The sequence below is a fragment of the Oryzias latipes genome, chromosome 1, assembly GCF_053564925.1.
Source record: "Oryzias latipes strain Hd-rR chromosome 1, Olatipes_Hd-rR_3.1".
Classification (NCBI taxonomy): domain Eukaryota; kingdom Metazoa; phylum Chordata; class Actinopteri; order Beloniformes; family Adrianichthyidae; genus Oryzias; species Oryzias latipes.
Window position 1 is genome coordinate 1,188,210 of NC_136237.1, and position 13,093 is coordinate 1,201,302.

At 44.2% G+C, this 13,093-nt stretch overlaps 1 protein-coding gene across 1 annotated transcript; it reads right to left on the reverse strand.

The window, feature by feature from the left end:
• Positions 1–2,108: 2,108 nt before the first annotated feature.
• Positions 2,109–6,271, reverse strand: dusp5 (dual specificity phosphatase 5). Its single transcript, XM_004066331.5, has 4 exons — positions 5,809–6,271; positions 4,764–4,903; positions 4,279–4,498; positions 2,109–2,592 (listed from the first exon to the last, which is right to left on the reverse strand). Exons 1-4 carry the CDS (start codon positions 6,170–6,172, stop codon positions 2,186–2,188), a joined length of 1,131 nt encoding a protein of 376 aa, XP_004066379.1. The 5' UTR covers positions 6,173–6,271; the 3' UTR covers positions 2,109–2,185.
• Between the last annotated feature and the right edge of the window lie 6,822 nt (positions 6,272–13,093).

The window sequence follows — 13,093 nt, forward strand, 5'->3', positions numbered from 1 at the left end:
GGACAAACCCGAGCAGTAGCATGAATGTCTATATAATTTTTTTCTTTGAAATATGTACATTTTTTTTTCTGTGTGAACTGTTAAACGTGTGAAACGTGTAAATCTTTTTCCCGTCACAGTTGGTACATTCTGCCTCTGACGTTCTGGGCGCCAAAGCGCAGCTTCGCGCTGACGCTTCCTCCTGATTCAAGCATAACTACCGTAGACGATGTCCGTTCAGCCGGTAACTGTCAACTATTGAAGCCAGTTCCTCACATTAAGAAAACATGTGATTACAAGAGTAAAATACTTTTATTTTTAAAATGACCCGTTTGAACAAATTGGCCTAAAAGTTTATCTTGGTCTTTGGATGAAGATATAGAAGAGCCATGTCACAAACGTACAGTCACAGTAACTAAATACTATCAACATTCATGAGAATTTATGCACAATACTGTAGAGCAAAGGAAAATATTTTGCTATCTCATTACTATCCTTAGCTTGGGCTGTTTGGTTTTGTACAACGTGGCAAACAAAGTTACAAAACTCTTGGTTTACATGGTTTCTGTAACATAAACACACAAAAAACATGAAGGCCTACACAAACACACACACACACACAGGCCTATTATTGAGAGGGAGAAAAATCTCTCCTCTATATTAGGGATACAAAGATTCACAATTTGGTTCAAACGTTAATTTTTTGGTCATGGTTTTGTTTCGGTTCAATAGTTGTATATTAAAAAACAACAACGAAAGATTCTGGAAGAAAAACTGTTTTAAAAATTTCTAATAAGAAAGTAACAATAAAAAAGTCCAGTTGGCCATTACTAAGCAGTACTGTAAATGTACATTTACATGTAATCTACAATTAACAGAACATGTGATGCACTGACTCCATGTTTTCTTGTTGTCAAAGTTCAGTGGGTATAAAGGAGTAGGCTTTAATAAGCTTTCTGCTTTTCCAACATTTTATTTTGCTTGAGTTCTGTTAGAAAAAACCTCTTGAGTGACTGACTACAGTTATCAGCGAGTGTATGAATGTATCTATTGTTGTTTTTATAACATGTTTGAAATACATAAACTAAAATCTCTCCCCATGATTCAGGATGCGGTTCAGTATGTGTTGTTGTTGTTCACTCTTCTGCATGTCCCTTCAGGGGTCGCCACAGCCAATCAGCTTTCAGGGAGTCTCACAGGTGGTTTGGCAGAGATTGTTACACCGGATGCCCTTCCTGACACAACCCTGTACTTTGTCCGGGCTGGGGACAGGCACAGGGAGACCTGGCCCCTCTTGTAGTTAGGCAGTAGGGCGAAGGGTCTTAGGACCCACACTGGATGAAGCTCATGGCAACACTTGGGAAACGAACCCTGGTTTCTCAGAGGGGTGCCTTGAACTTCATCCAGTCAAACGAAGTAGTCAAAGGACAAAGAAGACACGCGTGTGTGCTTGTACATGTATGTGAAATCGTTTTTTTTAAAAAGAAAACATAGAAATACAACTTTATTTATTGCTTTTTTGTTTAATCTTTTCTTCTTGCTTCAATACTTGTTTATTGCACTCCCTAGTGTATTCTTTATCATTCCCCAGATATATTGTTTATATTCATTATAATATAAACAAACCACCTGAACACAAATGCTGTAACCCTTGTGCTATCTTAGATGACACCCCCCCCCCCCTTCCATTGAGGTGTTCTCCCTACCATGACAAAGGTGGATAAAGGTGGAAAGATTTCATGTAATCCATGGACACCAGGGAAGATCACAAATCATTGAAGAAAAAAGGTTCAGAGCACTGTCTAGTGGGTCTAGATGACCCCACTCCCAATATTAAAGTGCTTAGGATAACACAAGGGTAAATGATCACATGACCAGTTTTTTTTAGGTTTTTTCTTTTGGTGAAAACATTTATTAAACACATATCCATATCCACATTATTGAAAAAAACAGACAATTGCTTTCAAATAAATTAGGTTTAACTGCCTCTCTATATTAGTGAATAGGCAGAGAAATCACAATATTAAGCTAAGGCAAGTATATTGCAGTTTTTTACTGTGCTGTGTTGTGATAACACTGCAGTTGAGAAGACAGGGAAATTGTTATTCACTGGACTCCTCCTTCTTTCCAGTGCTGGTTCCAGCAGTCCACACAAACAGATCGTCCACTTTTATTCAAGTAAAACTACGAGCAGTCAGAGTTCATCTTAAGGCAGTGCAGTTATGGGGCTCAGTTTGAACTGGTGGTGGACTGGAGACTGCAGACACGAGGTAGGGAAGGTGAACACAGACGCCTCAAAGCTTTTGGTGTTAAAGGTGGCGGTAAAGTCACTGGCGAAAAAGGAGACGGACTCTGGGACAGAGGGAGTGGCCGGCTGGGGCGTTGTGCTGAGTGCCGGGGCATTGGACAGGACCTCCGACTCAAACTGTAGCAGCTGGCCCATGAAACTGAAGTTCGGGGAGATAACCGCCCGCCGCTGCTTGATGATGTCGAAAGCCGCGTCCAGCCGCAGGTGCTGCGTTTTCATCATGTAAGCCATGCAGATGGTTGGTGAGCGTGAGATGCCCGCCTCACAATGTACCAGGACCTTTCCCTTTGATTGCTTTACACGATCTGGAAGGAGGAAGAAAACGTGTTATTTTCAGAGGGTTGATTTATCAATCTGTACTTGAAGCTAGGTACTAGTACTCTGTACTGCAGCTTCATAGGAAGCTGTTGAAAGTTTTTCGGCAGTATGCTCCCCTAACACTTATCAATGAGCGCTGTTACGTTGTGCATGGAAGTGGACACAGAACAGCAAACACCAGTCTCAGTGATGCACACAGAAAAACCTCTGTGGCTCGCGTTAGTCACAGCTGATTGTTTTCCTCCAGCTCAGCGATGGGCGTGTCAGATGCTGACGCCGGGCTTGGGACCCTCAGTAACTTCTAACACATTCGTACGGATCCTGTTTCATCTGTCTAAATGTCCCTTTTGACATTTTTAAGGTTTAATTGGTGCTGGAAACCTAAGCACACCTACACCGCTCTTCCTCTGCCACTCTGTCTGCTTTAGCGACATGCACTCAGGTCAGCCAGTGCAGACGCCTACACGGGGCTCTCTGCTTCACAGAAGCATCAAGGGCCCTCTCTCTCTGTTCCTGAGAACCACCGCAGGGCAATGACTGATGTCCGTCAAGCTGAATCAGCTCAGTCTTGATGAAGCATATGAATGAATCGTGAACTTCCATCTAGTGAGGAGGAGGAGGGTGCAGACAGAGAGCGGCAGCAGCTGTGGGTGTTTTAATGGCTGGAGATGACATGACCTGCTTTAGTTTGATCCCGGATGCCAATAACATTAATTACCTCCTCCTTACATCACTCACTCGGCCCAGTTCTGATTTGCTGATTGATTCTAATCCAAATCTAACAATGGTGAATAGTTAAGTGCGCTCCATACCTAATCACTTGGATAATGAATTCCAGTCTTATGTAACAGCCAGCGTTATGAGGAGACTCCATCCCCAAACAATGCACAATAGCCACAATAGCTACAGCTTAATACAGGTCAGCCAAGCTGCTCGTGGGTGAGATTCGTCCTTCATTATGCCTGTCTATAAATATCCACGTTGTATATGTCAGTGCTATTGTCCAGCACCTCTCTTCTCCTCCCACACCGTCTCTTTTTCTGTGACCTATTTTTTTGGCCCCGTCAGCCTCTGCTGCAGTCACTTATCTCATCTTTGAAAGACAAACTAACACGTGTGTCTTTTGTTCTGTGATGTATTCTTGTTACCCAAACATACTGAAGGTATGATGTGGGTAGCAGTCTGCCTCCGTAACAGCTCATCTACTCGTCATCCTCGATGGCCACTCCCGACACCATGTGATTTGGCCTGAGAGGTGATGACGGCATGCATTTTGCAAAGTAGGATAGAGGAAGCAGGGGGGGGGGTCGTCGGAAGGGAACGGGGAAGTGAGCAAATCCTGAGTGGCAGAGCTGGCTGTGCTGGATTGAGGGCTGATGATTGGGCTAAACTGATTACCGCTGCCTTTCTTAGAGCTTTCTATTTGTGAATGAGAGCCAGCCAGGTGGGATATAAATGGTCTGACTTACAGCCCAAAATGGACTTTACAGATATTTTTAAGACGCAGACGATGTGGTGTTATATTTACACACAAACCAAGTTCTCTCCTTGCAGGAAAAGAGTTCCGTCTACATAACTATTTTCAGCCTGGTGATTCAACTGCTTTATATAATCAGAAACACACAGAAAACAGCAGGCGGGAGGCCGTGTGTGTGCGCGGTTCTATCACCTACCTATAAACTCTATAGCCTCCTGGAAGTGAGAACTGATGTCTGCCATGTGGCTGTCCTCCACAGGGATCCACTTGTACTCATACTGGCCCTTGGCGGGCTGCAGGTCTCTGCGGGACACGTTGAGCAAGGCAGTGATGTGAAGGTCGCTGAGATAGTCCTGTCTGGAGGCGTGGTAGGCACTGCCGAGGTAGAGGAAAGGCAGGATCTCCACAGGTTTACCCTGGGGGGAGGAAAGACGAAAACCATGTGAGTCAAGGTGCACTCGAACACGGACATCTGCGCCATCAGGTGCAGCGAGGCGCACTGGCGATATCAGATCTGTGAAGGTTCGTGTTGAGACACAGGAAAGGTCAGAGGTGAAGGGTTTTTTTTAGGAGTCAGATGATAGCCCATGTGTTGTTCTTCTGAAATGTTTTTATTTTAACCCACCTCTAAATAAAACCTGCATGGGGGGGGACGGAAAGAAGCGCCTCGAGTTCCCATACCTGATCATAATCTGGTTTGCGGTGAAAATGCTTCTCCGGGTGGCTGTTGACCCGTTTCTCGGTTTCAGTTGCGCTCCGGTCCGTGGTTTTCACCTCAGTGCAAAGCTCCGGGTATTGAGACTGGAAGTTCTGGTATCCTCCTGTGGGAAGCAGGACTCATGAGCACAGGCTCCAAACACAAGAACTGCAGACCCACAAACAGGCAGCTATGGGGCCGTTTGGGGAGTTACTGCAGCCAAATATTAAAACCAATGATAAAATATTAAAAGCATTTTTCTAATACATATTTCCTCTTAATTCATGTATTTATACCTTAGATTTACTAACGAAATATTTAGTTAACAAGCTGAATATTTAATTGAATCTATGTGTTTTCTATTGATATATTTAGTTAACAAACTAAACAACAGCTGATGTAGTTTTTGGGCGTGAATCAGTTTCTCTAATCTGGTTCCGTCATTAATGACAGCAGCGGTAAATCTGTGGATCCGTTTACGCACAAGGACGAAGGAGCCAGACGGATGTTTCAGAACAGAACCCGACCCGGATGAAACGGGTTCGGCTCCGTTAAACAGAATTTCGTTTTTTCTTCTTCTTCTTTACTATTGAAAGTCGTTACAACACCCATTATCGCATGTTTCTTCTGACTCATCCCCTCAATGACGCACGAAAAATCTTTCTGACTGACAGGAATAAAATCAGGGAAATGCGGGAAAGAAGTTCAATCAAACTCATGTAAAGAACCGATTCTAAACAATATTTAAGTCTAAACGTCTTTAAAAAACATTCTTTGTTCAGTTTTTGTCAGTTTTGTCGGTTTTAGAGTCATCCAGGATTTACGCGCACAGTCTCCGTCTGATTAAGATCATTCAAATAATAATAAATAATGTTGTGAAGATTCAGAACACAAATGATGATTAAATGGCCCTGTAATCAGACGGAGACTGTGCGTAAAAAAGTGTATTTTTTGTCCATCAATCGGAGACAAAGATGGACCCCCCCCCCCCCCCCCCCCCTTGGCCTAGGAGAGCATGAAGCAGCTGACCCTTGAGGAAGCAGACGCTGGTCCCGCTGGACACATGCGACAGCGTGTTGATGACGATCTGGGCCACGCTGTCCTTCTTCAGCTTCTGCCAGTGGGACGTCTGCTCGTCCAGGGCGACGATCGCCGATATGCTCCCCTCCCGGAGGCGGAGCAGGGCTCTCTCATCCGGGATGACGAACTGCAGAGGCACCGGCCCTCCCCGGGACCTCCGGACCACCAGCGAGTTCAGATTGACGTTAACGGAGCCTCTGATGTTGGAGTTCGTGAACGAGAAGAACGGTCTGCAGTCCACGATGAGGCAGCTCCCGCGCTCCTTCCTGAGGATTTTCTTCAGCCGTCGGCAGTCGATGCTGCTCACCTTCATGCTGCCGTCCGGAAGTGGCTGTCCTGCCTGACACTGAACCGGAATTAACGGGGAACGGGGGAGCGAGCGGCCTGCAGCGTCTGTGCCTACATCTCCTTCAAGGGGATTCCGGCCGAGCAGTTTTATCTGAATGGAACCTCCGGCGTCTGACGTCACGAACCATATATGGACACCGCTGTCTTAGGAAAAACCCGCCCACGTCCATGACTCCGTTTAGACTCCGCCCTCTACTGTGGTAAACAAGAACCTGGTGCGGTGTGTTTGATTCAGCCATGACTCACAGCATGTCTTCTGTTTCTGCTGCACCTCTCTGTGCAGGTTTCACTCTGGATTCTGTGGATTTACACACCGAAAAATCCACGTTTCACTCTGGATTCTGCACATTTACCCATCTTTATCTACAGGTTTCACTCTGGATTCTGCAGATTTACACACCAGAGAGAGCTAATTTAAAGACAAAGAAAAAAAAGAAAGGAAAACTAAATACAAAAAAGAAATGGAAATAAAAGCCCAATGACCTCGTGACCTCCAGACAATAGACACATCAGTGATGATCAGTCTATCACCCGCTTTCACATGTTGTGGGACTACCCAGCCAGCCAGCCGCTGGAGCTCGCTGTGCTGGCGGCTGGCTGGCGTGGCGAGCTCCAGCCCACTGAGTGCCCACTTAAGCCGTGTGGACAAACACAAGTGGGGCCACCATGGGAGCTGCAGACAAACCCATTGGGGGCCACACAGTCTGCCCATAAACGTATGGGACCCTCTTGGCCTGGCTGGCGGGGTGAGATCATTGTGTTAATTCATTTTCAAAGTAAACATTTTAAATAAACATGATAAACAGAAAGTGATAAAGTGCCTGAAAAGGTGTGGATAAAAGGAAAATCTTCATTCACAGCCCCAACCATTTGATGCTGAGCTTTAATATATTAACTATTCACTTAAACACAGAAGATTTTTTTAAAGCATCAAGGTACCAAAACAATGAAGTCATGATTGTCCGTTCATTGGCTTGTATTATATTTATTCATTAAAATAAACTGGCTGTATGCCTCTGCAGTTGACTTCATTGAAGAGAGCCCCATCAGGAGAACGTCTTTGATAAATATGGTGGAGATAGAAAAACAAAATGTTTCCATCCCGGCCCTAAAGTTTGTTTCTGACATCCAAATATGTTGAGAAAACATTAAAAAACAACAGGAGTTTGTCACATCCTCCTTTCTTTGACTCGGTTTTTCTAAACAGGAAAACGTTTTTCGTGAGAAAAAGAAAACTGTTATAAAGAAACTAATAGTTTTTTCAAAAATGAAAATGAATCTTAATTTTTTAAGAAGCCTTTTCCTCAAGATTGGAGTCACATGGTTGAAGTCGAACCCAGCTGTAGCGGCCGTGTCACACAGCACATGTCTGCACTTTTTCCTGGTGGGAAATGTCGCTCTTTCCTGATCCACGCGTGATAAACGTCATTCATGCGTGTTTCTTGCGTTCATCATTCGCCAATGTGTGCAGATGTCTGTCGAGGGTTTCGGCCGACGGGTCTTTACGTGAATTCAGATTTGAGATGTTTAAAATTTTTGATGGGTTGAGAATTATGCAGTTTATACGTAATTATTATGTAAATCCCATGCAATGGTGTGTGATTTATGAGAGATGCGTACACAAATGTTGTGTTGACCGTTCCACGTCTGTTTAACAGACTTGTCATGCATGAACCACAGATGTATAACTTTATATTGCGTATGCGGCGCACAGATCACGTTTAAATTACGTGATTTGAACCTGATGAATCACTAATGAATTGCAGAGAAACAGCACAACAATCATCGGTTCATGTTCCACGTTGGTTTACGTGTTCTTTGCGTGGTTTGTTCTTCTGTGGTTTTTACATATTTTGTTCGTGATACATCTGTGAGAATTTCATGTAAAGACCAAAACTTTTTCCACCCATATTCACGTATGACCAGCCTTTGTGGACAAAAGTAGAATGGATCCTGGAAGGTTTCCTAGTCCATCACACGATCAGGTCCAGAGGTTTACCACCACCAACCCAACGGTGCAATTGATAAACTCTCTCTGGTTCATGAACCGTGCTTTGGGACTATTGGGGTTAGAACACAGACATGCTCTCGGCAAATCCAAAAACTCCACAGCGGAAGGACCTAGTCTGGTTTAAAACAAGACCTTTGTTGTTTTGAAGTGATGATGCAAACCTCTGTACCACCGCGGATCATGTCATGACCCCCCTGCAGCATTTATGAGGAGTATCTGAGCAACCATCTACTGATAAAGGAAACCAAGCCGTTGCACAATTTTACATTTTGGGACAAAAAACGAAACGCGCAATTTACCCTAAAGTTAAACTGTAGCGTTTTACGATAATGTGTAATAAACATTCATTCACAAAGAGCTCAGGAAGGGATCAGACAAAGTAGCTGACGAAAGTGACCTCTTACTTCCGCTTGCTGCTATGAATAGGCCAGTGAACCAGCCTGACAATCTCCAGCATGTCTCTGCAGCTAAGCCTAATCGGCCAAGTGAATTAGCAGGTTTAGGCGTCACACTGTGGGCTCACACGACGAGCAAACAAACACACTTCCCTATTTCTGCCCTCACTGCAGCACTTTCTGGAATTTTCTGAAAAAACATCTCAACATCATCTCCACATACTCCATATGTTTTTGAGGTTTTAGATGTGGAACTGAAAAAAACAAAGCAGAAGAAAACACGTCAAATGCAGAATAATCAAAAAGAAGCGTCCATGTGTCCCAATGACACGCCTGCAGATCCACAGACAGCATGTTAAGGATGAAGCTCAGTACTCAGTGAGAAGAGAGGCTGCACATGCAGAACATGCATGTTGTAGATGAACACGCAACACTGATCTGACCGGATCTCTGTAACACTGACAGAAACTTTATGGCCATGTACAGAACCAAAGAACATCATGGAAAAGTGTACTCTTCTCCACAATTCCATTCAAGAATTGATCTCTCATAGAATATAGATTCAGGACCTACTGTGGTTTCTTTTGACATAAATTGTGGTTCCAGCTCATAAAACCCACAAAAACGGGATTTCAGGAAATTAGAATTCTGTGGAAAAATCCCTGTTTACTTCTCCGTTTTTGAAAAAAGAAAAAGACAAAGATTATGATCAAGTCAATCAAAATAAAGTATTTTCAAAATAAATGCCCGTCTCCAACAGGCTGGACAGGGTTCAGGTCCTGCTGGAAGCTGAAACCTGCATCTCCATCCAGATCCACAGCAGAGGGAATCCTGAAGTCTAGAACATTCTAGACTGTTGCAGTGGTTCTGGATTCTAGTCTACCAACACCGGCGCTGGACATTGCAGCCCAAATCCTGACTGACTGTGGAGATTTCACTCTGGAGCTGCAGCAGCTCGGGTTCTGCTCCCCGCCAGTCTTCCTCCAAACCCTCGATTCCCAAAAGAAAGACTCACTTTCATCAGAAAACAGGACCTCGGACCTCTGGCCAACAGTCCAGTTGAGACATTTCCTCGGTTGTGGTTCGACCCGAGGAACCCGACGGTTGGAGCCCGTCTCCTGAATGTGGTTTTTGAAGCTGTTCCTCCTCCTGGTTCCAGTCTTTCTGGAGGTCTGCAGCGTCTTGAATCTTGTCCTTCTCACGATCCACTGAAGTCCACGGTCGTCTGTTCTCCTGAACATTTGTCCTTCCATCAGACTTTCTGTGGATCTGCTCGGACACAGCCAGCCTCCTTAGTGAGGAGCATCAGTGGCTCACCCAGACTATGGAGGGGGTCTGTGATGCTCATATGAACCCAACTGAGACAACTTAATGATGAAACATCCATGTCCTGCAGATTTTAGGCAGATTTCTCCAGTTTTCTAATCTTTTGAAATTCTGTTTATGTGGGTTTTATGAGCTGGAACCCAAAACTGTGGAACCTGAATCTAAATCAGGGGTGGGCTAACTTTTAGACTCGTGGGCCACAAAGGGTTCTAAAATTGAATAGAAATTAATAGGAACAAATACGTTGAGCTATCTGGCAATCCACCCTATTAGAGATAGAAATAACATGGATTTTGGACAAAAATATGCTCTAGTGTGGTTGAAAATGAATCTATGTATTTTGAAACAGAACATTTTGGAGCTTTGCTTTCTTGTTTTTGTGCCACGTGAACCAATAGGTTGATGTTCTTTAGAGAAAAACAGAAACTTAGAGAAACGCTGTGTTCATGTGGTGTTGAAAAGATGGGAAAAATGACTGTCGACTCAGAAAACCCAGAAGGTCAGAAAAACAACAAATCTTAAATGCAGAATAACTTTCTGCACCTGAAAAAGAGAGGAGCATCCACGGGGAGAAACCAGAATCACAGGGAAAATGATACTGATAAGGATCAGCAGTGTCATTTATTTCAGTTTGGTGGGGCTACATTTAATAGGTTAACCCTTGGTCTATCCTAGGCACTTTAACGTTGGGAGTGGGGTCATCTAGACCCACTAGACAGTGCTCTGAACCTTTTTTCTTCAATGATTTGTGATCTTCACTGGTGTCCATGGATTACATGAAATCTTTCCACCTTTATCCACCTTTGTCATGGTAGGGAGAACACCTCAATGGAAGGGGGGGTCATGAGATAGCACAAGGATTAACGCCCTCGTGCTGTAGTTTGCCCACCTCCAATCTGTATTCCCTGAAAGTTGAATTATGTGAATACATAGAATGTTCTGTTGTAGGAAGTTGCAGGTGAATCAGTTTCTTCCCTTTTTGGAAGAGTGTTGCTGGAGCAGCTATCAGGTCAGACTGGAACGAATGACCGTAACCGAATTCCTCCAGACCAGCGTCTTAATGGATTTGCTGGAACGGAAAAGATTTGCCCCAAACTGTCTTGACAGGCTGAATGCAAAGAGGTGTCTAGGATGTCCATGTGTTTACAACCGTGAAGCTCAGAGTCCTGAAGCCTCATGTTTGCCTTTGACTTGCTTCATGTCTTCGTCCACAGACCTTCACGGATGCCTCTGTGCAGTCGGGCACTCGATGTTCTCCAAGGTCACCACCAAACCCACACTTACCCACGGACTCCCACATGTAGGGGAGTCGGTTTTCTTCAGTACTGCAGAGTCAGCAGGACTTTACGCTCCTCCCTTCAACACTCGGTGATGTGAGCGCTGCATACAGCTGAGAGTCTTTGTGTTTGCAGGAATGCTGCTGCACGTGTGCAACTCTTTAGTGGAAATCAGCTTTGATGTGCCCCATTTTTTTATTTTGACTCTCTCTTTACTTGTTGCGTCTAAAAATGTCCGCTTCTCCACCCCTTCAATATGACCGACGCTGATGTCCGTAGAATGAGGTTGCAGGGCCCAACGTTGGAGTTTATGCACTCACTGTCATGGAACACATTCAAAACTGATTCAATTATCAACAAAAACCAGAGATCCAAAGTTGATCACAGTACGTTTTCTTACTAGAAACTTCATTAACATTTACTACCAAAAATGTTTCTTGTTGTCTCTTAATTGCACATCTGCTGGAAAAACAGAGATGAGCAAAACAAATGTAAACAGACGTTCAGGTCGACCAAAAAAGAGAATGTAAAGCAAACAAAGTGATGGGTGAATAGACAGATACCCAGACTGGAGTTCAGAGGAGAGATGCCTGGATGGCTGCAGAGGATTAGAGGTCACAGCAGGCAACGTGCCATATGGCCCAGTCTAATCTGGGCTAGTGACATCACAGATGATGACAGGGGAGGCCCATTGTCCATTTCCCAGCCTTTTTTATAACATGGGTTGTTAGTGCCAGCTGTAAAGAACTGCAGTGGACTCTCACTTGGTTTCTCTGCCATTTTCCTCCAGTTTTTCTGCTTCTCTTTGTCTTTGCTTCTTGCATTAATGATCCATATATTGTGTCACTCCAGCTGGATTAACTCAGTTCATCAGGAACCCGTGCAGCCAATAATGCGGGAAGAAAAGGTGCAGAATCCTGCAGGTCCACCACATAACCAAATGTGACTGTGGCCCACGCTGGCTTAAATCTGTGACGTGTGTCCAGGTCACCAGTGCAAAGGCTCTGGTTTCTAGATCTCCTTTTGATAATTGAGATTCTGTCAATGAGGTGAAACATGGTCCACAAAAGAAGGTTAAAAACTACACATGTAAATAAATGTAGCTCACAAAGTCTGAACGTTTCCTACCGCTAACTGCAAAACACATCCTACAACCGTTCTGTGGTCCTTTCTCCTCCTGTAGATGTCAGAACTCTGGTGTTGCAGTTTGATCTAACTTAACCTTTGCAAAGGTGTTTAGTTTGTGTCAGAGACATTTGAGCAAATCTTCCATTTTTCCTAGAAACATTTCAACACTGCTAGCACTAAGGTAGTACATCAAGTTTTCTGGTTACACCGGTTTACACCACTTTACCAATCAGCTTCTCAATTGATAAAGTTCCCATTCTCTCATTGTTTGTCCGAAGCGTCAAATGGAAACTCTAGAAAACAACAAACAAACAGAAGCGAGTCTTCTCCTTCTCTGAGGCATTTGTGTGTTTAGGCTCTAAACAATGACTGCTGTCCAGACCACACTTGTATGGTTTATTTTTTTTTCAAGGCATTTCCTTTTAGGAATGCCCCTTCTTGTCACGTGACGTAAAAATCCCCCCACATACAATAGGTTCCCTTTAACAAGACATGCAACCCGCTCCCCCTTCCTCTTCTCTTAGCTCCACAGGTGCTTCCTGGTTTGTGGAAAGAGGCTCCCGATGATGCCGTCTCCCAATGAGGCTCACATTCCTCGCTCCGATTGGCTGAGCACGGCGCACAGCAGGTTGGAAGTGGCCCATGGAGGGAGCCCACAACCGTAAATGTTGGTTTGTCGAAGCTAGGGCTTCGAATTGAAACTTGATTTGATTTGAAATGGTTTATTTTAAGCAAACAAAGCAAGAATA